This window comes from Manis pentadactyla, chromosome 3 (genome assembly GCF_030020395.1).
Source record: "Manis pentadactyla isolate mManPen7 chromosome 3, mManPen7.hap1, whole genome shotgun sequence".
In the NCBI taxonomy this organism is placed as follows: domain Eukaryota; kingdom Metazoa; phylum Chordata; class Mammalia; order Pholidota; family Manidae; genus Manis; species Manis pentadactyla.
The window spans coordinates 173,212,663-173,238,211 of NC_080021.1; the positions used below are offsets into that span (position 1 = coordinate 173,212,663).

The 25,549-nt window shown below is 36.2% G+C and overlaps 1 protein-coding gene across 2 annotated transcripts in view; it reads right to left on the bottom strand.

Moving 5' to 3' along the window:
* Positions 1 to 25,549, bottom strand: part of MLLT3 (MLLT3 super elongation complex subunit) — a 277,727-nt gene that overhangs the window by 123,657 nt on the left and 128,521 nt on the right. For both annotated transcript variants that reach the window (XM_036887878.2, XM_036887885.2), the window contains exons 3-4: positions 11,595 to 11,677; positions 2,042 to 2,185 (exon numbers count right to left, since the gene is read on the bottom strand). In XM_036887878.2, coding sequence (XP_036743773.2) covers positions 2,042 to 2,185; positions 11,595 to 11,677 — 227 coding nt within the window. The remainder of the gene's footprint in view (positions 1 to 2,041; positions 2,186 to 11,594; positions 11,678 to 25,549) is intronic.

Below are 25,549 nucleotides of genomic sequence, written 5' to 3' on the forward strand. Positions count from 1 at the left end.
CCTCAAAGAACTTATGCCAAATAACTGGTGTGCTTGAATATTTCACATTTCAACTTATTGTTTTAGAATTGTCAAGACACAATCTAAGTCTGATAGGAAAAAAAATCTGCAGGCTTCAAGCAGCACTTAAAGAAACACAGAGAAGGAAAGTTAGAAGTTAAGGAGGATAATTCTGAGATAAAGGCCAAGTAGAGTAAGACAGAAACCTACAGATCTTATCAAGACACAATGCTGCATGCCGCTGCATTATCACTGACCTGTAACCTCCTCTCCAGTTTCCAAGCAACCCTTGAAAACTCTGAGACTAAGTGGTTTTCTAAAAAGTTCTTATGTCATATTTACTTTTTCCTGTGACTCTTATCAGAAGCCTGATGTACTCAAGTTCCATAATTCACACACTTCAAATACCTAACTACATACCCAAGAAGAATAATTAGAACTATAAAATAACATCACCATAAAATAAAAATTATGAGAAATAGGATTTAAAGTGGATCAATCCATTTCTAAGGGCATAGACATAGATAAATAGCATCGGCACTGTGCTCTTGATAACTGTAAAAAGAACAGTTTAAAAAAAAACACTACTACTTCCTTAATAAATATATAATAAATCTCTAACTTTAAAATGAGTTACATTACAAAAGCCCTTCATGAATATGAATTTCCCCATTAAAATACTGTAAGTGGTGGTTCATTTCCAAAGCTGGCTTTTTCATCCTGTAATTTATTGACATAGCACAGTGCTGAAAGAAACATGGGAAAAGTACTTGCAATGCTTGGAGTGCATATTGGTATTTCAGTTGAAAGAGAAGGAGCTTGGCAAAACAGGACTCCAGAAAAATGGATTTCAGGAGTTCCACAAAACCCAAAATGTCTATACAATGGTATACATAAGTGATTTTCTTATGAGAGAGTCCACAGCTTTTCCTGAGATTCTCAAAGTGGTTGTCTCTAACCTCATGTTGGTTATAGCACTTCTGTGCTTATAAAACCCACTCTTTCCTACAAACACCCTGCATAAAGTTTATCAGTGAAATAAGGCCTCTTGAGAAGTTACGGTCTACACATGCTTACCTGTAATGACAAGCTGATGGATACAAACCATCCAAAAACCTTCCAGTAAAACTAAGTGAAGGCAATTCTAGAGTAAAGAACACATTTCAACATTTTGTGTGGTCTGAGTTGCCCACACTGGATGACACAGGAAGTTCATCTGGAGTAGAATGACAGCGATAATGCCAATGGTGCCTATTTTCAAGTAGATTCATGCCAGTCAATTGCTGCTGGCAAGCAAACATTCCATATGTTTATGTTTGCAAGAATATCTACTTAAAAATCCTTCTCCACCCTAGACAAATCACATGGGCAAAAATTTATCACACCTTTGTGTGTATATGATGTATATGTATATGATATCCTACCCCAATAATTCTACTTCTAAAAATTTCTTCCACAGAAATACTCAAATATGTGTACAAAGATATATACATATATATATTATAAAATAGAAATACTCAAATGTGTGTACAAAAACATATCATTACCTTAAGAAAGAAAATCCATCTTTTACCTACATAGAATTTTAACAAAAATGTAGATTTAAATGACCCAAACATGTAATATAAATGAGTGCACCTTTTCTATTAACTCTGATCAAGAACATTTGGACAATAACTTCTTTTTATGTCATTTTCAATGTGACTTTCAACTTTACCCAAAAGTTTCTATAAACTCAAAGAACAAAGTTCAGACATTGTTCTTTTCTTAACTGAGGATAGTTTATTGTTTTGGGCTTTTTGTTGAAATAAATTTGAACTGCACAGACTATAAGGCTATTCCAACCAACAGCATCACTGCAGACTCATACCTCCTTAAAATACTATTGTTATTACCTCTTCATTCCCATCATGAGTCCACAGCTAAGCAAGCCATTAAGGTACCTCATCTCTGTTACTTCTCTCAAAACATTATTATACTTCTTAACACAGTAGCAACTACTGTTCTATGGGAAAACTTTTCAAAAGACAGGGCCACTTACCCCTCCTGCCTTCAGCAACTTTTTTCTAAACTCCTCTGTGGGGTTGTTGAAAGTTAACTTTTCACAACGGAGGTGATTCACTGGTGGATGGCCTTCAAGATGCAGGAATAAGTCATAATCAAAGCGGACTTTCTTAGGTTCTTCCTAGAAGTTAAAAAGAAAAAGAAAATAGAAAAGAGGGTTAGGCATATATAGAAGTTTAGAAAGCAAAGATTTACTCCTCATAGGAACAAAAAAGACCCAGACACCTAACAGCTATAGCATCTAAGAAGCACTGGGTGGTGCAGGGGTGCAGGGTGGGGGCTGCTGGAGGGAATTATCATGGAATTATCTACAAAGCAAAATAAGAGTATCTGATAAATTGGTTTCCTGTGTTAGGGGAAAACCAAAAAGAATAAATGCATCATCTTTCCTGGAGTCTCTCAAGTGGTATAGCACCACCAACACAGAACCAAACTAGAAACCAAAGACACCTCTGAAACCACGCCCTCCCCTTCCCACTCTACCCCCTTCACTCATCAACAGCTGCCACTTTCTCTCCTAAATATTTCTTGAACAAGCCCTCCACCCCACACGGCAATGCTCTTTACTCATTGCCCAAACTACTATACACTCCTTTCTCTAATGGGTCTCCCTACTTTAGAAGCTCTTCAATTCCTCCTTTATTCAGACCTCAAATTACCTCTATGAAACACACAGCTAGTTATTTTCAGTTTCATTAAAATTTCAAAAGCTTCTAAATGCCATTAGGATAAAAATCTAAGCTCCTGTGAATGTCCCATAAAGGCTTTGACAGTCCAGTTCTTGGCTCAGGGTCCCACCACCCCCTTTCCACCCAGTTGGTGGTCCAGCAACACGCCACCCATGGTTGCTTCCAGTATTTGCCCCGTTCTGGGTTTCACCCTTGCTTTATATTATTACTACCTTCATTGCCTATCTCCATTCCTGTTTTACCTTGATAACTTCTACTCATCCTTTCCACTCAGGTTTCACTTCGGGGAAGCCTTGCTTGAACTCCACTACCAACTCCCCACTGCCCCTCCTCTGCTCTGTGGGCATCCCTCTCTTATCCTTGCTACATCTTAAATAACTATCTTCCTATTATCTCCCTTTACAATGCAAAATCATAAGATTCTTGAAAGTCAGAGCAATGGTTGAATCATCACTGTACCCTCAATAACTAGTTCAGTGCCTGTGCACAAAATGCAGTAACCATCTGTGAAATGACAAAAAGAATGGCATTTTCCTCAAGTAGTTGGACAAAACAGCATCATATCCAAAAACACATAATAATTAGAATTTCATGATACCTAAGTTCTACTCTCAAGCCATTACTTTAGTTTACTAAACATTTAAACCTCTCTACACACTAATTCTTAAGCACCCAAGGTAAAATGAAGACTGAGGGTAAAAACAACAATAACTTCTGTGAACTTCACATATCTATTTAATTCTCATAGCTCTCCTTTGGGGCAGGTGTGAGTCCTGTCACAGAGGAAGATAAGCACTTAGAATTTGTTAAGTTACTTTCTATAAAAACTCCTGTGCATTACAGATATTGAGCATCTCTGTACACTGTTACAATTCTTTCCATTTGTCAAGAGCTTTGCCATCTTGATTTTTTAAAATAATGCCTTATCGAGAAGTCATAAACCATAAAATTCACTTTTAAAATTAGTGTTGTTTAGTGTGTTCACAGAGTCATGAAACCATCACTATCATCAAGTTCCAGGACATTCTCATCACTCCAGAAAGAAATCTCAAACCAATCTGCAGCCGCTCCCCATTTTCACAGACCCTGTACCCCCTGGTACCACTGACCTAGTTCTATTCCCATGATGTTGACTATTCTATGGAGTTCACATTTCATATAAATACATGAACATACTTAAGATATACATACACAATATGTAATTTTTTATGACTGGCTTCTTGTTTCCCCAGAAGGAACACAGCACAATGTTTCCAGGGTTCATCCCTGTTATAACATGTGTCAGTACTTAGTTCCTTTTCAAGACTGAATAATATTCCACTGATGGGTATTCCAGTTTTTGTTTATCCATTTCTTTCTAAATTGGAGGATAAACAAGTAGGTTGTTTCCACTTCTTGGCAACCATGAATAATGCTGGTATGAATACTCATGTACCAGTCTTTACATGAACATGTATTTTCATTTCTCTTGGGTATACACCTAGGAGAATTTCTTGGTCATATAGCAACTATGGTTAACATTTTTAGGAAATGCCTTACTGTTTTCCAGAGTGACTGCACCATTTAAAAAAATCTCACCAGCAATGTATGAGGTATTCATGGCTTTTAATACATAGCATTTAAAAATTTTGTGCAAGTAATGTTTCTCTTTAAAAAAAAAGAAAAAATTTGTTATATTACTAACATGTGGTGATACAAAGTGATTTGAACCCAGTTCTTTTGACTCAAAAGCCTTAGCACCTGAATGTACGAATGTAGGCATTACTTACTACAAAGTCATGGTTTCCACCTCCTCATCTGAACTCCCTAAATCATAGTCTCCACTCATTTGCTTATTCCCTCTTCACTTCTACTACCAATCTGGCATGAAACTTGCTCCTCCTCCTTCATCAGGAAGCCGTTCTCTCCTGGCTCTTCACACTTACTAGCATTCATTCTCAGTCTTCTCCACAGACTTCCTTTCTTTCTTCACGACCTACCTGTACATGTCCTTTAACTTTCAGCAAAGTAACCCAGGGTGATGAAACCCAATCACAGAAAGTCAGTTCCACCCACATGACAGTGACTCTGCTATCTGTATCTCCAGCCCAGCTCTCACTTGATCGCCACAAGCATGTGTTCCACAGTCCACCCACATCTCCACTAACTTGACCCACAGCAACATCAAATTCTTAGGTTATCTTGAACTGAAGCTACCTTCATCTGTCCTTTCCCCTAGAGTCCAGAAATCCTAGTTGCTTGCTAAATTAAAATGCACAAAAATCATCCCCCTCACTCATCACAGTCAAACTGTCTCCAAGAAGTTAGCATTCTCCTCCAAAACTCTCAAATCTGTCCCCTTTTCTCTAGCACGATACCCACTGCCTTAGCTCTGACCTTCCTCATCCCTCACCTGATCGCCTCCCTGTTTTTGAATTTATCCCACGATGACAATAGATTGATCTTTTTTAATACAAAAAATCAGATTATATTTTTCACTGATACAAAAGCCTTTAATGACCCATCGTTTGGATCAACCATCATAATCTTTTAACATTTCCTACATTTCTTTTGTTCTCATTATGTCATTCACCCTGCCTTTCATAGACAGTGCACCCCATACCTAAAATGCCTTTCTTCCCAGCACACCTCACCTCCCTCCTTGGCCTGCTTGATGTAAATTCAGTATTCAAGCCCCAGCTGAAGCATGAAATGCTCTGGGAAGTCTTCCTAACTCTCCCAATCCAATCTGAATTAAACATCCTTTTTGTACATTCTTTTCTTAATATAATGATCACACTGACTTATGATCATTTTTTACTTGCCTTCCTTTCCTCTAAATTGTAAAACAGTCAATACAACCTTAGAATTAATTAAAAACATAAAAAGGCCTATTTTCTGCCTTATAGTTGGAATATAAATTAGTAAAGCCTGTTGGGGAGACACATTATCAACACACTAAACGTATATGATACCCTAACCCAATAATTCTACTTCTAAATATTTCTTCCATAGAAATACTCAAATATGGGTACAAAGATATATACATACATATATTAAAAAACAGAAATACTCAAATATGTGTACAAAGCTACATTATATATATTATAAAACATTCAGGGCAGCATTGTTTTATAATAGCAAAAAAAAAAAATAGGAATTATCTCATGGGAGTCTATCATTACCATGGAATGCCACCCAGATGTTTAAAAATACTTACTTAGAAAGGCATATTGCTAAGTGAATTGAAGCAAAGTTACAGAAAATATTAAACTATGATATATTATGCCCCTGCTAATCTCTACATTGACATACATTTTAGCTGTGCAAATATATGGAGGAAAACCTGGAAGGCTATACCAATAGTTCATCAGTGACTGAATGGAACAAGGGAATAAAACTCTTAAGTTTTACTGCATACACTTTTATTAGAAGTATGCTCCGTTATACTTTTTTAAAGAGAAAAATATATTGATGAATATAATTAATTACCAGGAGAAAAAGAATGAAGGAATAACAACATCCCTTGATAGCTCACAACAAAACTAAGGGTAAGGTCCACCTAAGTGACTATCTTTCTATGAATCCTGAGGGCTTCAGTCCTTGACACTTACTCATGTCCTTTCTCTCAGGACAGAATGAAAGACAGAGCATGGCATCCTATCGAATCTGAAGTGCTACAGGCAGTTATGTTTTAGTGTGCCTGTTGGTTTAGAGTTTCTGAAATACACGATTCTCAAAGATAGGCTTGTTTGGTTGAACACAAATACAAAATTAGACAGAATAAATAAATAGTAACTCAAAAGAAGCACTGACACTCCACCACTCTTCTTGACTCTGACATCTCAAATAATGAGCAAAACTGAAGACAAGCTTATTGAAAGCAGGGAAAGCACAAGGACGGAGATGAGCCCCAGGACGCGATGATATCCTTACTATGTAGTAGGAGGACTCTTCCGACATCACGTGAAAGTCTTTTTTGTTGCTTTTTTCTCATCTCCTATGAAAACTTTGAACAACATTTTTATATTAACCATTACTGAAATGGATGTTCATTCTCCAAGAGAGAGTTGAGTAAACTCCAGGGATAAATAAAATGATAAATACTCAAAAGAAATGAAGTATATTCTGAGGAACAGCCTACAGCTATTAAACTTTTACACATGGATCATTTCAGTAGGAAGAGAAATATATCCAACTCAGAGATCCACACTGGAGTATAGCAAAATGGTTTCTAAGAGCCCCTAAGAAGATAAATTAAAAGAGATGACAAAGCAATAACTTTTTTAAATAAAAAACTAATAACAGATAGAAAAGTACTTTAAATACTGCATCCATGTACCTTTCATGGAGATTAAGCATATGTTAACACTCTCACCAGGCTTACTTTACTTGTCCTTCAAAGAAATAAAATGTTATACTTTTCTATAAGTATAAGCTTTTCTAGCCTTCCTGCCCCAGTAACCAATACAATTTACATCCTGTGATGTCATTTCAACTACATATGTATGTTTCTATAACATCATTTAATCTAGGTTCAGTGGTTAATAAAAACATACATAAATTATAGTATAATCATACACATACATAATTCTGTAATTTGTAAGTCATCATTTTTGCTTTTGAGACTTATCCATGTTGCTACATCAACTGCTGTATAGCTCCTATATATTATTAAGCCATCATTTATTGATCCACACCTCTTTATAAGACCAAATAAGGGATCCTACCTTCTCATACCATACTCACTGAAATACATACATCTCATTGTACACCTGTGAAAATAGCAATCATTATTAAGTCTAAAGCTAGAAAACACAAATAAGCTAATCTGGAATCTAAACAGAACATCTACTCAACAGTATTCAGCAAAGTATCTATTTTACAATGCCCCCAAGGAAAAACTGCTTCCCATCTCATGTGCCTCTTTCTTCCTTTATATATTTTTTTATTTTGGTCTCATTAATATACAATCACATGAGCAACATTGTGGTTACTAGATTCCCCCCATTATCAAGTCCCCAACACATACCCCATTACAGTCACTGACCATTAGCGTAGTAAGATGCTAAAATGCTATAGAGTCATTACTTGTTTTTTCTGCGCTATACTGCCTTCCCTGTGCATCACCCCCCACCCGCATTATATGTGCTAATCATAATGCCCCTTATTCCCCTTCTCCCTCCTTTCCCACCCATCCTCCCCAGTCCCTTTCCCTTTGGCAACTGTTAATTCATTCTTGGGTTCTGTGAGTCTGCTGCTGTTTTGTCCAGTTTTTGCTTTGTTCTTATGCTCTACAAATGAGTGAAATCATTTGGTACTTGTCTTTCTCTACCTGGCTTATTTCACTGAACATAATACCGTCTAGCTCCATCCATGTTGATGCAAATGGTAGGATTTGTTTTCTTCTTATGGCTGAATAATATTCCATTGTATGTACCACAGCTTCTTTATCCATTCATCTACTGATGGATACTTAGGTTGCTTCCATTTCTTGGCTACTGTAAGTAGTGCTGCAATAAACATAGGGGTGTATATGTCTTTTTGAAACTGGGATCCTGTATTCTTAGGGTAAATTCCTAGGAGTGGAATGCCTGGGTCAAATGGTATTGCTATTTTTAGTTTTTTGAGGAACCTCCATACTGCTTTCCACAATGGTTGAACTATTCTTCCTTCATATTTTAAGAAACTGAAACTCCTTACAAAGTGAATAAATGTCTGTCAGGCATAAGAATGACTATACAAAGTGCCAAGAAGACTGCCTCCTCATCCTTCATTTGTTTTCATTTTAAATCTGATGTATGGAGAGATTCCAATTATTTCTATAAAGAAGGAACTGTGCAATTCAGAAAATGTATTTCTGTGCTGAATTGAGAGCTTATAAAAATAACCAGAGGAGTTAAAAACAAAAAAGGAGAGAAGATACTTCACTACAGCACTATTTCCAAACTGAAGCCAATGCAATGTCAATTAACTTAGGTGATGGGAACAGGGTGCTATAACCATTATGACCCTCCCAGAAGAGATCACACCTACCTATCCCCTAATATTTTTCAACATTACCTTCCCTGGCTTGAAAGCCTAGACTCTTCCAACAATGCCTGAATGAAATAAAACTCTGGATATGAGGAATGTGACAAGTGAAAAAAGCACCATGTGCTCTTTATTAATTAAATGTCTATAACATGGAAAAGGTGGATGGGTGGGGAAAGATAGGCTCTGAATTCCTTTCCATAAACACAACCATTTAAATTAAAAATCAGTGCATTAAAAAATGGGCAAAGGACTTGAATAGTAATTCCTCCAAAGAAAATAAACAAATGGACAATAAGCACATGAAAAGATGTTTAAAATCGTAAGTCATCAGGCAAACACAAATGAAATGAAAATGAGATACCACTTCACGCGCACTATGATAACTCTAACAAAAAAATGGAAAATAACAAGTTTTTGCCAGGATGTGGAGAAACTGAAACCTTCATTTCATATATTGCTGGTGGGAATGTAAAATAATACAGTCATTTTGGAAATCAGTTTGGCAGTTCTTCAAAAAGTTAAGCATAGAGTTACCACAGGACCCAGTAATTCCATCTAGGTATATACCTAGATTTGAAAACATACATTTATGGTTAAAAACCATAAATAAGTTTTTAACAAAAACTTAAATATGAATGTTAATAGCAGCATTATTCATAATAGCTAAAGGTGGAAACAAGTCAATGTCCATTGAATTATGAATAAACAAAATGTTGTGTTATTTGTACAATGGAGTAACAGTCCGTAAGCACTGATATATCCTATAACATGGATAAACCTTGAAATTATACTAAGTGAAAATGCCCCATATTGTATGATTCCATTTATGTGAAATGGCCAGAATAGGAAATAATCTAGAAAAAGGAAGTAGACGAATGGTTTGCCAGGGGATGGAGGAATGGGGAATGAAGAGTGATTGCTAATGGGTACAGGGTATCTTTATGAGGTGATGAAAATGTTCTAAAATTAGACAGTGGTGACAGTTGCACAATATATACTAAATCTATGAGCTGTACACTCTATGGAGATGAATTTTATGGTATGTAAATTATGTCTCAATTTTTTTAAAATAAAGAAAAATGAGAGCTACAACCTAGTTTATCAAGGGAAATTCAACTTGAAATTAGAAAAAAACAAGTCAATACATCCACGTAAAAGCATAGCACATGAATAGACATAAACGCATCTCAACAAATTCTGCTTAGAATGAAAAACATGAAGATTTTCAGTGGTATTACTACTGAAAAAGGTAATCATTATTCTAGCTAAGAGTTATTGCTTATAAGGCATAGAAAAGAATAACAAATGGAGAGAATATAGATCAAGAATCTGGTCTTGACATTTTCCAACCGTGTGTGGCCTTAGGCCATGAAATCTTTCCATGACTCAGTTTCCTTTCCTGTAAATTAACTTACCTCTCAAAAGTTTTTATAAACCTATTAAATGAAGCAATAGATGTAAAGGGCTCAGCAAATTGCCATAAACAAAGTAAGCACTCAAAATTTACATAGAAATAGGTTACTGTCAAATATGCTCCCAAAACGCAAATATTAAAAAGAAACAATGGGGGTAGCAGGTTTGTAGGAATGTGGCAGGAACGTGGTGCATCAGAAGACAGGTTCAGAAAGAAACAAGAAAGAAGTAAAATAAAATCTATCCCTGTCATCCATACATTCCTACTTGTCAGGATTGTTTTATTACAGCTTAATTACAAGTGAATTACCTTTTAATCATAAAGCTGTATTTTGCTGAATTGAAGGCTGGGCCTTCCAGACACTGAAAAAACCAGCGGGACATTGTTGCAGTTGAAAGTATTGAGCACTGAAAGGGGCTTATCACACATTAAAGTTGGTAGCATATTTTGCTGTGCATCAAAATCACCTGAAGGCTAGTAAATATGCATGTTCTAGGCTCTGGTCCCAGAGACTCTAACTCAGTAGATCTGGGATAGAGCCTGAGAATCTCATTTATAACCTGCTCATGGGTGATGCCAATGCTGCTGGTGCAAAGACTATACTTGATGAAGCACTGGCTTTGATAATACAACATTTTATTTGCTCAGTTCTTTCAAAAGAAAAACAAAGAGGTGAATTATCTCTCACTTTTGGGCAAGTTCAAGAAATTATGTTTGCTTTGGAATAAACGAAAAGAACTGTGTGATTAAAAACAACTACTAGCATTTATTAAGTGTTACTTATCTGTGAAGCATTGTTCTGAATACTCTATACAGATGTGTTGTATCTAATCATCCTAGCCAACTTATGAGGTAGGTACTCTTATCCTATCCCCATTTTGTAAATAAGGAAAGTGAGCCCCAGAGGTAGAGCAATCTGTCCAATAATATAGTGTATATGTTTTGGCACATATGTACTGTGGAAAACTTTTAAATCCAGTAGAATCCATAATATCTTAATATGATATAATTGCAATGTGTGTCATTTACATGTGTATCAGCTGAAGATAAGAGATCATTCTTCACAAGTCTCAAAAATTCTAGAAATATGAAAAACAGGAGCATTTCACTTAAAAACCATAATTTTCTCTAGTTTATAAACATGTATTAATCTTTTAAAAATACTAATCATTTTCTTAAAAAGAACACTGAATTTCATATAGCCTGATTTCATATAAAAGAAATTATCTTTTTATAGCCACTTTGTCTATAATTAAGGATAACAATAGCCAAAATTTAAATTAGAAGACAAACTTAAATTTTATTTCAAAATCATCTAGTGATAGAAAAGTTTATGAATCAAAATTATTTTAAACATCATGTGCTTAGTGGAGGAACTTCTACTGAAAGGTTAATGGGTAAAGATTACATACCTTGTTTTTAAAATAAACCTCAATTGGCAAAATGAAACCAGCATACCCAGATTCTTCTACTTTGTAAGGTGGATCTTTGCACACTGCAACATTAAAAGAGAAAATAGGTGAGATGAGAATAGACAGAAAGACATCCCTCTTTCTTTTAAAAAGAGGAAATACCATTCTACATCTAGATCATCTTCAATTTTTGCAGCCCTTTGCCAAGACCCCATCTGCATCTCTGTCCATTTCTTTTCCAGAATCTATAATAATTTTCAAATTATTTTTTTGAAAATATAATTTTCAAAGCAAATATGTAGTTACCTGTTCAAATCTTGATGGGGGCAGGGGGTAGAGCATCACAGTCAACCATGATCATTAATGACTTAACTTCTGCTGTTATTACCCTGCCCTAAAGCTTTAGGCAACCTGAGGATAGCTTCTTATGACCCAAAGCTTGGAAGTTTCCTAGCAAATGTACTACATCTAATCTTTGATATACTTCTCTGACATATCCTGATTTCTTCCCCAAAAAGTAGCAGGACCTTCCTCCTTCTTTAGAAAACCCCAAACCTAGTGTCTCCCAATGCTGGAGCATTATTAAGTCACTATCCCTTACCTTCCCCCAAATAAGAATGCTTATGGAAATGTTGGTATACATACAAACACTTAAAATCTATTGACATCATAAGATATAAAAGAAACGATAAGGCTTTTGTGTTTCTTATGAAGGAAAACTATTAAGGCAAGTTCTTGGGAAATGGGAGACACCCTAAGAAGCTAAACAAGATTTCACCCCACTAAAATTTCCATTAAATTAAAATCAGTCACAAGCCAACTGAAATTTTCTAGTTAAGACTGCATTTGGTAGGACCACAAAGAAGTAAATATGTACATGCTGAACATCAAGGCTACACACCCAGGTATCCCACAGTCCCTGCAGCAGAGCTCCAGCCTACCTTCTGCCCCCATCTGCCACGCACCAGCCTGCTGTGCTTCATTCAAATGCATCAATTCCCCCCACATATGTCCAACATTTCCCAACTGTGCCCTAGCCTCCGGTTATTTCTTCCATCACACCTCGACGCAACTCTAAGCATCCTCTGCTAGTTCCAATTCCAACTTCTTCACAAGGCCTTTCCAGACCACAAAGTATTCTCTGTCTTCTCCTTTTACCCTCCCAACACACTAACTGTCTGAATTCCTGGTTTTGACACTCAACTATATAGCCATATATTCAGGAATCTCATGTATAATTTCCTTTCATTCCTCAAGGACAGAAACATCTGCCTCAGAAACAGTGTCAAGGGCTCAGGCACACGTGGGTGTAGATTGAGCTCCACCTCACACTGGCCAGGTGACATCTGCAAAGTCGCTCCAATTCTCTGAACCTTGGTTCCTCTTCAGGACAGTGTGGGGATTAAACAAGAAGATGTATGTAAAAGATACAGCACAGATCCAGGCACAGTAAGTTCTCAATAACTGAATGAACAGGGTAAGAAATCTAACCTTTAAAAGACCCAATTGTCAGGTACCCTTTTCAGATGAAAACAGAAAGAAGGCAGCAAGCAAAGAGCCTGGGATTTGAACTAGAAGACTCAGGTCCTTGGCCCTAGACTAAGGGTCCTCTAGACACCTCTAGTTCCTTTCCCTTTAAAAGTGAGAATATCATCTACATACCCATCAGCATGGCTGTCAAGATGCAAGAAGACTCTGTGGGGAAATATAAGTGTGAGGCATGATGATAACGTACATGAAAATTAGACATTCTGGGAGTACAAATATGGTTCCAAAGAGGTACACAAAGATAGGATTTTGACACTTGACAGTCTCCTTTGGCTCACCTTAGAAACACATCCCCAAACTGAAGTCAGAAGTAAATCAGGAAGGAGGCATCTCACCTGCCCTTCCAAGTATCTCTAATAAAAAAGGAAAAAGCAGAAGGACTCAGAGTGGCTCCAGTCATATCCACTGACCACCTGCTAACCTGTCATGAATGTTCAAATACTCTAAACACTGGGGAGGTAATGCCACTAAATGTACTGAGCACTCCCCCACCCCCACCCCCACCCCACCCCAGCTAGAGTACCCATGACGTTTCCAGGAGCCCCTTCCTGGAACAGCAGTTTCAGTGCCCAGGTTGTCTGGGATGAATCATGCCAATGTCATTTGAGGGAAGTGTATTCTGTGGGCTGCTGTATATGCCAAAGAAGTTATAGCTGTTCTTCTATGCACCCTTTTGTATAATTCATTTTCTCTATTCTGCATGCAAATTGCTCCTATTATAGGAAACAGCTGCAGTGAGCACATCTTATAGTTGAAGGTCTTAGATTTTTTTCCACCCGCTAAAGGAAATGATCTGTTATGTATTAATATTCCATAGAAGTCTGGTTTTATATGAAACTGTTTATCAATTCATACCTAAATTAGTTTTAAATGCAGTATTTTCATAAATAACAATGAACAATGTCTATAGAACACCCTGAGTTTTTAAATAGAAGCAAACAATAGAAACTATATATACAATAAACAAGCCAGAAAATCAGTAGCAATACAAATAAAAACTCACAGTTGCAATCTGAACGAAGTCAAATTAGGAGAAGTAGTTTATTTATTTACTTATTCCAGTATCTTAAAACCTGAATCATTAACATGAATGTCTAACTTAGTTCTTAAAAAGAAACTGGAGTGAAAGTTAGGAAGCATTTCGGCCAGTAGGGATAGTACATTAGACATAAAGCAATTATTTTTAAACCAGTACAACCACATTTGGGACCTCCTCCTGTCACTCACCAACACTTCACTTCTTCATTAAGAATCCCTTCTCTCTGGTCACTGGTCACTGTCCCTTTACAAGATCTAAGGATCCAAACCCTTCAACTCATTCTTCCTCTCAACCATTCAAGAATCAGATAATCCTTAAGATCTAGTAATAAAAGGCCAAGTTGCAGAAGTTATTAAAGGAATACTCATCTATGGAAAGTCATCAAATTTTTATAGGTGACAATGAAATGGGAGGATTAATATTCATTCTTTAAACTGTGCAAATTCATTCAGTAGGATCCCTGGAAACCCTTAATCTTGTCAAATGTTCGCTCTTTCAGAACATTTCCCTTGCTCCTCTTCCAAGCTTCCCTTGTTGCACTTATCAGGCCAGGAGATAAACTCATTTACCTCTCCGATTCCTCCACCAGGCTGAGCTCCCCAAGTCAGCAACCCCATCCTTATTCATATCTGTAACTCCAGCCACCAACCCTGAGCCAAGTAAAAGGTTCTCAACAAATGTTTGTGGAAGTGAAATTTTTTTAAGATTCTTCCACCCTTCAGTGATTAACCATTATTAAAGAATTTGCTTTCCAGGAGCAGTAAGGAGCTGACCATAGCCAGTGAAATTTTTCTCCGAACTCACTACAATCAACATAAACTTTCAAAAACTGACACAGGTGGTAAAAAGTGTTGCCACAGAGGAGTCTTCTCTTGAAAGCCAAATACCTAATGTGGAACAGGTTCTAAATTCTGAGAATAACAACTTTTAGAAACTGAGTTAATAAATTGGGCCAGAAGATCTCCAATGTCATCTTGAAAAAAAATGTTATAGAACCACAATTAGCATGTCTGTTCTCCTCTCCTTCAACACATTACTACCCATGTACTCCAAAGGTCAAACTAGGAGACATTTTCAAAACTTTCTCTGTCCGAATAATCACATGTGACATGTAGATCTACCAGCATACAACACCCCAAATTCATGCCTGAGAAGAACAGATTAGTTTTTGTAAATAATGAGTAATTGGGCTTTTTTTCCCTTAAATAGTGTTTCAAAAATAGTAGACACAATATAGATCCATATACACATTTATGATATTAACTATATACATTGACCAGTAAACTATTTAATTTTTAAGTTGAACACAAAATGTACATAAGGAAAAAAAGCACATGAAGGGGAACAAAGGCCCTGACTTGGTTAACCTGGAGTAAGTCAAATCCTTACTTAATACCTGAGACTTTTAATATTCTTCCTTTAGGAGGAAAAGGCTTCAAGAAGAGCTATGCTTGTCTGGTGGTGGGAATGTAAACTGGTGTAGCCACTGTTGAAAGCAGTATGAAGGCATCTCAAAAAACAAAAAATAGAAATAACATATGACCCAGTAATTCTACCTCTCGAAATTTAAACCAGACCCCTCCCGCACCCCCCCAAAAAAATTCACTGCTTTAAAAAGATATATGCACCCCCTAGGTTTACTGCTGTATTACCTACAATAGCCAAAATATGGAAGCAACCAAAGTGTCCATCTACAGATGAATGGATAAAGAAGATATGGTACAAATACACAACGGAGTATTATTCAGCCATAAAAAAAGAAATCTTGCCATTTGCAACAACATGGATGGACCCAGAGGGTATTACGCTAAATGAAATAAGCCAGGCAGAGAAAGACAAATACTATATGATTTCACTTATATGTGGAATCTAAAAAAAACAAAACAAACAAAAAAGAAATAGACTTATAGACACTGAGAATGAACGAGTGGTTACCATGGGGGAAGTGTGTGGGGGTGGTGAGGAGGTGAAGTAAGTGAAGGAGATAAAGAGGCACAAAATCTCAATCATAATATAAATTACACAGGGGGATGAAGGTACAGCATAAAGAATATTGTCAATAATTCTACATCTTTCTATGTTCACAGATAGTAACTACACTAGGTGGGGTGAGCATTTAACAATGTAGTTAACTGTTGAATCACTATGTTGCATACTTCAAACCAATGTAATATTGTGTATTAACTATACTTTAATAAAATAGTCATGATTTTAAAAAAAGAGCTGTGCTTAATACAGAGAAATAAATGCCCCTGGGATGAATAAATGAATCTGTGTTTATGTAATAAAGCACACACACACATATATAATAAATATATTTAATTAATTAAAAGATTCCAATTTTTTAGCACTAAAAAGAAATGAAGAAAGTCTTCCAAATCCATAAGACCCTCACATAAGTTTTAAGAAGTATCATTAGTTAATAGTTTTTTCCCTACTTCTTAGGAAAATAGCTGATGGATTCCTCTTCAGAGTCTCTCTCCAATCTGTTTGTTTAGATACTATGATTTATGCCCATCTGAATAGTTCTGTTAAGGACATGGTCCAGTTGCCCATTGATAATCATTGGTTTTGCCTTATTTACTGTGCAGAGCCCTTCAGGAAAGAAGCTCACCAAACTCTCTCTTTATAAAGACTGGTCATTACCACCACTTTGTGTCAAATGTTTCTTCCAACTTGAGCACTTTGAACTCCTTCCCTTTCTACTTCAGTTCCACCACATCAGAGCCTCCAAGAACAATGAAACAGAGCTGCATGGCCCATGTCTGCTCCCCAAACTGTTCGGTGTGGCCACTTGGAAGTCTACAGTTAGCCCCCGGCAGTCAGAGCTCAGCAGTGCCACCGCACATGCCAAGCCTCCACACTTGTGACATTATGGAAAGATCAAAGATCAACAGTTGGGTTTTGTTTTTGTTTTTACAAGCATGTGCACACACACATACACACACACAAAAAAAAATTCCATTGTTACTTCTATTCAGCCCATTTCTAAACAGGTATTTCTAAACAACAAAAATGTTCTTCTTTGTGTCACTTCCTCCTTTCCCTGAAAAAGGATTACCAGGCAACTTTTGATCTGTGTTGTGGAATTGTTTCTACCTTTCTGGTTTTTTCTTCAATTCAAATGTAATTGTAAAAACCTAATTACTTCATATGCAACAAAGAACCACAGCCACACAAGATAACTGTCCAATTAACTTTCATAAAGTTTTAAAGAAATGGCTAGATACAGTTAGCTATCTGGGCAGACGTGGAACTTCTGTCTACCTCCTCAGGACTCACCACTCAAGGACCAACTCATATAGCACCTCCTCCAAATAGCCTTCTGCGAAGACTCCAAAACAAACATGGTAGTTTCCCTCTTCTAGATTCCACCTTTTCTTCTCATTGGTCTTACTAGCTAATCCTTATATATATGCTACAGTCAAGTCCTACCCTCATTCCAGTTTAATTCTATGCTTTCCAAGAGCTATGGCTGTCTCAGGCCTATTGTTATATCTGAACCCAGCCCACCGTTTATGAAACTGAGTTGAATTAATGAAACATAACTTTAGTATGAGCTTCAAGGGAAGAGATGGAGCAAGCCTAGCAGTGGAGAAGAAAGGCCTGGATGGCAAGCAGAAAGTGCAAGCAAAGGCATTTGGAAAGTAAAACAGTGTAACAGAGCAGTCTCTGTAAGCACAAACACTGAAAATGATGAAGAAAAAACAGATAATATGGATAAAGTCTCTACTCATAGAGAGAACCCCATACTATACATACTCAGAAAGTCCAGGTGGGTAAAAATGGATTACACATATGAAAAAGGGATCATTAACTTTGAAATGTTACAAAATTCCTTGATTTGGAATAAGAGTTCAAGATTCCAAATTGGCAATATTGAGAAAAATCTTAATGATGATACATAAAAATTACTTCATTTGTTGGTAACTTGAAATCTTCACTTATAGACTCAGAATATCCCTAGCCTCTCTCTCCAGAGGGGAAGAAAGAGAAAGACTTTGTTTTAAAAACATATGTACATTTCCGTCTTTCAGAGGAGTTACTTCATTAGAGTTAGCAAAGCTCATCTAACTGAGGTTAAGTCAATATATTTCATTTTGAGAGACTAAAACTGTGAGGTTAAAATAGGACTGCCTTCATAATCATTTCTTCAAGGAACATACTGCAAGTGAGCCAGAAAAATAACAGAGATTGCCCCAAACTAGATAACATTATGAATTCTTAGGATGTATTAAATATAAATCCTCGAGCTTACATCTTTCACTAAAATTGAGGGTACTTCTACCAACTTGCCCCAAGTTCCCTCAGTATAACTCAGTATACAGCCCTGCTTCAGAGATCTGGAAATGTATTTCCAGGCTAATTCAAAGGGGAAACTGCAAAACTATACCTTCAGAGAAAGTTCAGCCTAAGACAAACCTGATTCTTTCATTGACAATTGTTCAAATGGGAGGATTTTGAGATTTCTCTCTCAAGAATGACTATCACTGTTAAAGCTAAATCTTGGGCAATATATTTTTCACACTACCATGTAATAGCAGGTCCAGCTGGAAAAGCATCATTGGCTATATGGGAAATGGTCTTTCAGGGAAGTGACTAAGAACCTCCGGGTGTTTGGCAGGAGCATCTCCATGCAGTATGTACTTCTCCATCATAAATCTAGCCCTCAGGAGCACAGTCACTCTTCATAGCTTTGCATTATTCAATTAAATGTATAAACTGCCACAGAAGAATCTCACTTCTTCAAATAATCACCTCATGACTTTGGGATGTAGCAGAAATAACCAGCCCTCTGGCACCAAGGTTTTACCCCTGGTTTTACACTTGATCCACCTGTCACTGAGACTGATGCTTTTATTTAGAGGGAAAAAAAGTAATTTAATGTCTTCATTTATAAAAGTATCCTATTTTCTCATTAATATTAATTCTTTTTCTTTTTTAATAATATTAGTCTAATCAAGTGAATCCAACAGGTACTCTGTAATCACAGGGCTACAAAGATAAGGTGGAGTACTTGTCCTCTAAGTGCAGGTTCTATGCTTCCAACTAGAGATGCGGCAATGAACACAACTGAAATGGTCCCTGCACTCATTCAACTTACGTCCACTGTTGGGAGGCAGGGAGGGTGAGGAAGAGAGAAGAGAAACAAGAATATTGAGAAAGTATTGAAAAATAAGAGCTGCAGTAAAAATGAAGCAGGCTGTCATGAGAATGGGAAGCCCCTTTTCATCCTAGTACAGTATTCCCTCTCCAAGGAGGTGACATTTAAGCTGGACCTGCAAGAGAAAAAGGATCAGGGTATGCATTGGCCAGGCAGGGGAAAAAACACTCTTTATATTGCTTACGAAAGAAGATGTGTAAGCAACCTAAAGAAAGCCTGTCCTTATACTCTTCTTCAGGGCTTCTTAGCGCCTTGAGTGAATTATCCTCCTTCATGAACCTTTCCTGCTTGTACCTTGTTTCCATCCTGAATTCATCATTTAACACTCACAGAAATTTGGCTGTTAGGATCTTACAACCTCATTTCTCAAATCTTAAATTCTCCCAAAGCTACAAATTTCCAGAGAAACAATGTATCTACTCATTATGATTCTTCATTAATGAAGATCTTAGAGGTAGATATAATTCTTGGGAATTGTGTAACCTAATCTTAGGTGATAGATTTTTTTTTTTAGTCCTAAACACATTACAGAAAGAAGTATTTGGACTAAGTAACGCTAACCATAAAAAAGTAGTGAATCTTAAGTGCAATTTGAGAAAAAGATCACAAGTGAAAAGCTATCTATTCAAGGGGAGGGAAACAGTGCTGCAAGGAAAAAAATCATGTGGGTCAGGAGTTAAGTGGAAACAATAAAAATACAATTTTCTCAAACACGTATATTCATATTAAAGGTATACTTTACAACTGAAATGTTTTTTTCGTTCAGTAAGTACACAGTGTATAAGAGTCACTTTTAAATGTGTTTTACACCCACCTCTTCTTGTATAGGGAGCAATTCCATGTTAAATAAATGCTAAATTAATACTTGCTAATTAATTGGTGCTTTACTCCCTTTGCAGTAGGAAAACAAATGCTTCCACGGAAAGAATCAAAACTGATTTAACATTAGAAGAGTTAAGAACAAGATTTCTTTTCAACAGCTTGTGGACTCTACCTTGTTTTTCTGTTTAGCATTTGGTACAGAGATAGCCTATCCTAAGTAACCTGATTTAAGCTCCATCAGATATTACAAATGAAGGCAGAATGGAGGTGACCCTAATATGACAGTGGTCATTAGACACTGCATATAACAATGTTGACCCTGTTTAGCCTGACATCTTCAACCTTCTCTAATGAACTAGGGAAAACCCTAGGTCTCCACCCTTCTCACAGGTTTTCAAACTGTGTTCCCAGGAAGAAGCCCTACACCCTGCAGTGTTTATTGCTTTTACAAAAGCAATAGGGTGTTTGCCCCAAACAATGACAATTTAAATAGCCTAAATTCCAATCCTTAATTTTAGATATATTATTAGGGTCCCTTAAGATTATGCAGGAATAAAAGTAAGCCAGTGTTAAAATAAAATCTAATACCACTGTTCAAAAGCACATTATAAAATTTCACCTATGTCATTAAAGTAAATCTACTTTTACAGAGTATGATTTTTTGCTTGCTCCTGTTAAACACAAGTGCGGTCTACTGTTTCCAGCCTATCCTGACCATCAAAATGAGCCACATTGATTTCTCAGCAAGATTTGCAGCTCTGGCATGTCTTCAGGCTAAACAGAGATAGACAGCAACTGGAGAAAAACAGCCTCTACTCTATTTTATAGGTCAAATTTTACAAAATACCTGCTGATTGACCTAATGCAGTGCTAACTGCCTGGTACCTTTTCCTGTTATCTGAATTTCAGGAATTACTTAGTAAGGGGGGAAAAATACAAATAAGAGAGAAATCAGAACAGACACAAAAACTATTAATAGTCTGTATTACAATTGAGAACTCACAAACAGAAAAGCCTAGGGGACAAACCAGAGAGAAGCAAAGAAAGGGATTTCATTTTAGCCTGTTGAAAGAAAGCAGGTATCAATCATATTGCCAAAAGGAGGAGGAAAAGAAAATTTTAATACATAGTAATGATTCTGGAAAAAGCTTAGTGGGAGAAGATCATAATACAAGCTGTACTGTACAAGAAACATTCCACTGGATGGGCAACTGACTTTGGTATTTCCTCATGGTACTTTTCAATTTTGAGGTAGTGAGGAAGTGAGTTTTCTACGAGGAAGGTAAAAAACAGGATATTGGTGAAGAATTTAGGAGCTAACAAGTAACAGCTTTAAATTATGTGGGAATAATACAGAATCGTCTAGTCTTTTGAGAACAGAAAAGAAGGCATCCAAATAATGCACAAGGTATATTGACCATTGCTGCTAATAAATCAAGGAGAATGGGAAGGATGGAAAATTGAGATTGAATATGAAGAAAGAGGAGGAAAAAAGAGGCTGAAGGTTGTTACCAGAAATTACTCCTGTGCCCCAAATGTTAAGCATGAGAATTCTCATACATACTTCTGAAGCTTATTTTAAAGACTTGTGGAAGCATTCACTAACTTACATCAAGTGCCCACGGAAAAATTTAGCCACAGGTGGTGTTTTGTGGCAGAGGGAAATAATGTGCAATGGGGATGCAGAAGAGCTTAGTGGTTGAGAGCTGTAGCTTTTGAAAAGAACCACTTGGTTAAGATCCCACATTGGACACTCCACATAATTCGTTTTGTCCTCTCAGTTATAAAACGGAGCTAAAGCTATTACCTACTTCATACAGCTCCCTCCAACTTTAAGAGATCATCCATGCTAAAAACATAAATGAGAGAATCCCTAGAAAGCTTTAGAACATTTTCTGGAAACTAGAAATCATCGAGTTACCTAAAAGTAGTTGAATACCAACCATAAACACTAGAGAACTTATTTTGAACTTTTCCAAACATCTTCCAAAAAACAGATTTACATATATACGTATTGATAATCAGTTTGATTAAACATTTATTATATCTGGTTCTATTTTGGCCCTCTAGATTCTTGACAGGGATATATGAAAAAAGGAAATATTCTTTACTTTGGAATTCTTTTGTTCCAATCCACCACTAAAAGTACTAGCAGTCGGTCCCCACTGTCAGCCCACATTCAAACTCATAAAGCCCAAGTTAGCATGTATCATAAAAAAGGCAACGAATAAAGCTTCCAAGGTAATGTGTTATAAAGCAGTGACACTGAAATATTGCAATAAAACAAATGAGCAGAAAATAGAACTCTAATCTGAATCTGAGTCCAGTGGTACAGAAAAATTAGCAAAGAATCAAGAGACAGGTTCAGGCTCCATTTGTACCACAGACTTGCCACCAGACCTTTGGAGAGTTCCTTTAACCATTCACTCCATACCTCCTCTGGCACACAAGGAGCCAGCTTCCATTTCAGAGGCTGCTTCTAGACATAAAATTCTATTATTCCAATGAAAAGTCATGTGTGCTACTTCTATTTTAACTTGAAGACAGATGCATTTTGCTTTTTAGCATCTTTGTGTAAGCATAAAACATCTATCAACTAAATACCACATCTGCTATAATACAATCAGGAAATTAGGACCAAACAAACAAAGAATGAACAACAGAAGCAAAGATTCAGAATTGCATTTGAAATTTTTTTAACATTTCTTGGTAAAGGCTTTTTCTTAATTAGAGGAGAATTTTTTTGTTATTAGACCAGTGTAAATAATAAATAACTAAATACTAAATTTAACAGAGGCCACCCTGTAAGAAAAAATTCTATAAATTTGATTTTCATTTTCTTGTTTTCATTCTGATTATGAAGTCAGATTAAATCTACTGAGTAAAACCCTGTTTTACATGTGTAAGTCAAACTTGAAATTTGATTCCTCAGGAACTTGATATGACTTAAGTTTTAGCCGCGTATCAACTCAAGGATTAAGGAATGAAACATCAGAACATAATGGCAACATTTATGAGAAACACCAGGCTTTTAAAAAGCTAAAGTAAAAAATCAAATCAACTGTTTGCACATTATGTAAAAAGCCCTTGAGTGTTATGATTTTACTATATATTACACTTGTAACACTCTTGTTCTTAATCACATTGAAACATATTACATTGCCTTTTAAATAGACTGCACCCTGCCACAACACATTCAATCTTAATAGTATTACAGAACAGCATGCCCATATGAAAGATAGGTTGATGAATAGGTTTATGCCCTATTCAAGAAGATGAAAACAGCTCAATAGAAAGATTAAATAAGGCCTCTGCTAGTGGTTGAATCTTAAAGTCAAAGAGAAGAACACAACTCAAACCAAATGTTACAGACAAAGGTCAAACAGGAGAATAATTAAGACCCTAACTTGAAGAGCCAGCTAATGTTCACTCATTCAGTGTAAATCAGAAGAAAAGCTCCTTCTCTTAAAGTGTGACCGTAACAGCTTTCACTGAGTCAAAAGATAAATTATAAAACTGAATAAAGGTGAGCTAAGTCCCTAAATAACCTTTGCAGAGAGCCACTCCTAGTATGAAACGACTGGACCTTAAGTGCAACATTACATATTCAAACCTATTATTGCTTTATCATACTTTAAAAATTAATCATAGACTTATGAAATACCAAATGCAGTAGAAAAATGAATTTTGCTAAGAGCCTTCCAGTTAATTTTTTGTGGAATTCTATTAAAGCCCAATTCACTTATATGAAAAGAAAAGGAAGTTTACAAAAACTAAACCAGCAACAAATGTTTTCAGAGTTCTTTTTTTATCAACTTGAATGTCCATTCCCAACCCACTCTAACAGCAGATTTAATGAAATGGATGAACATACAGAATGGAAACACAAACTCAGCTATAAGAAAATTTGGTTAGAATAAAATGATGCTAAAACAACAGGAGACAGAACAGCTGCTTATCATGCTAGTAAATATTTTAGAGGCACTGCAATTCTAACCTGAGAAAAGCCTGTTTTGTTTAAATTTATCATGCAACAACAGTTATATTTGTGTTTTATAAAAATCATTCTCTTCATGTGCTGTCATATCCTATGTTGAAAACCCACTAATTGGGTTTATCTTCCAATGTCAGAGTTTTAGACAATAGTCCTGGTATCACCTTATGAACTAGTAAGTCATGTGAATTAATATACACATGCTCATGGAGTAAATACAATCAATCAGAAAGACTACCAAGAAACCAAGTCAGCCTTTCCTGCTCATCAATTCCTTTCCCTTGTTATTCTATTTTCACAAAGAAATGCTGGGAGATAAACTCTAGTCCATCTGACTATAGTTTGGGGTTGAGGAGGGTAGAAACTAAACAACAGAACTTGAAATATCACAGGGAGGAGTTTTTAATAATTTATAATGATGACTTATTTATAAATAAATGCATCTGCTCTCACAAACTCTCACCCCCCAATAAACACATATCATATAATGCAAATAAATCTTTTCTTTCCTACTTACGACAAAGAGCAGTAAGAGGTTTAAAGACAGCAAATTTCAAATAATTTCTTCCTTAGAGATAATAATAAAGGTATGGTTTATTTAATACCTTTCACCAAGTCCCTGAAAGATTGCTGATGTCACATAAATCTATAACATAAGGAAATAAGTAGCCCAAGAGCCCTGCCAGCCACTCCTTTTTACAGATGGAATATGACAACTTAAGCAATTTACCCAGAGGTCAGAGAGCTAATTCCTGGCATTCAATCAATAGATATTTATTAATGGCTTCTATGCTCAGCACTCTGAGCTAGATGCTTGAATGAAAGTATTTTCTTCTTTGTGCTTATTTGTATCTTCCCATTTTTCTACAAACACTCTTGCTTGTGTAATAAAAGAAAAACGTTTAAAACAAAAATGTGATGTGGAATGAATTCTAGGGAAATTCAGAGAAGAGCAAGATTTTTCAAATTTGAAATATCTGGAAGTCAAGGAGTACTGATATCGAGGTCTCCCTTCCACTGTATACTTTTTCCTATGAGAAAAAACCATAATATATCAATAGTCGGATTTTATAGAGAGGTCAGATTTGGAGCTAGCAGATCTGCTTTCTCTGCCTGGCTCTGGCATTTCCTAGCTCAAGTAACTAACTTCAGGCAAGTTAAGTAACTTTTTTCTACCTCAGATTCTTCTATCCATAAAGTAATAAAAAGCACTGCTTTTGGCAGAGCCAGTGTGATTTGGTAGGTCTGTTGTGAGAAAATTATTTTGTAAATGCTAAATTTTTACCAAACCTTTGTCCTAACACATGACTATTTTACTAAGAAGTATTCTTACTTCCACTAAATAGTGTAAAAGAGAAGGGATGCCGTTCAGCCAAAATTTATGACTA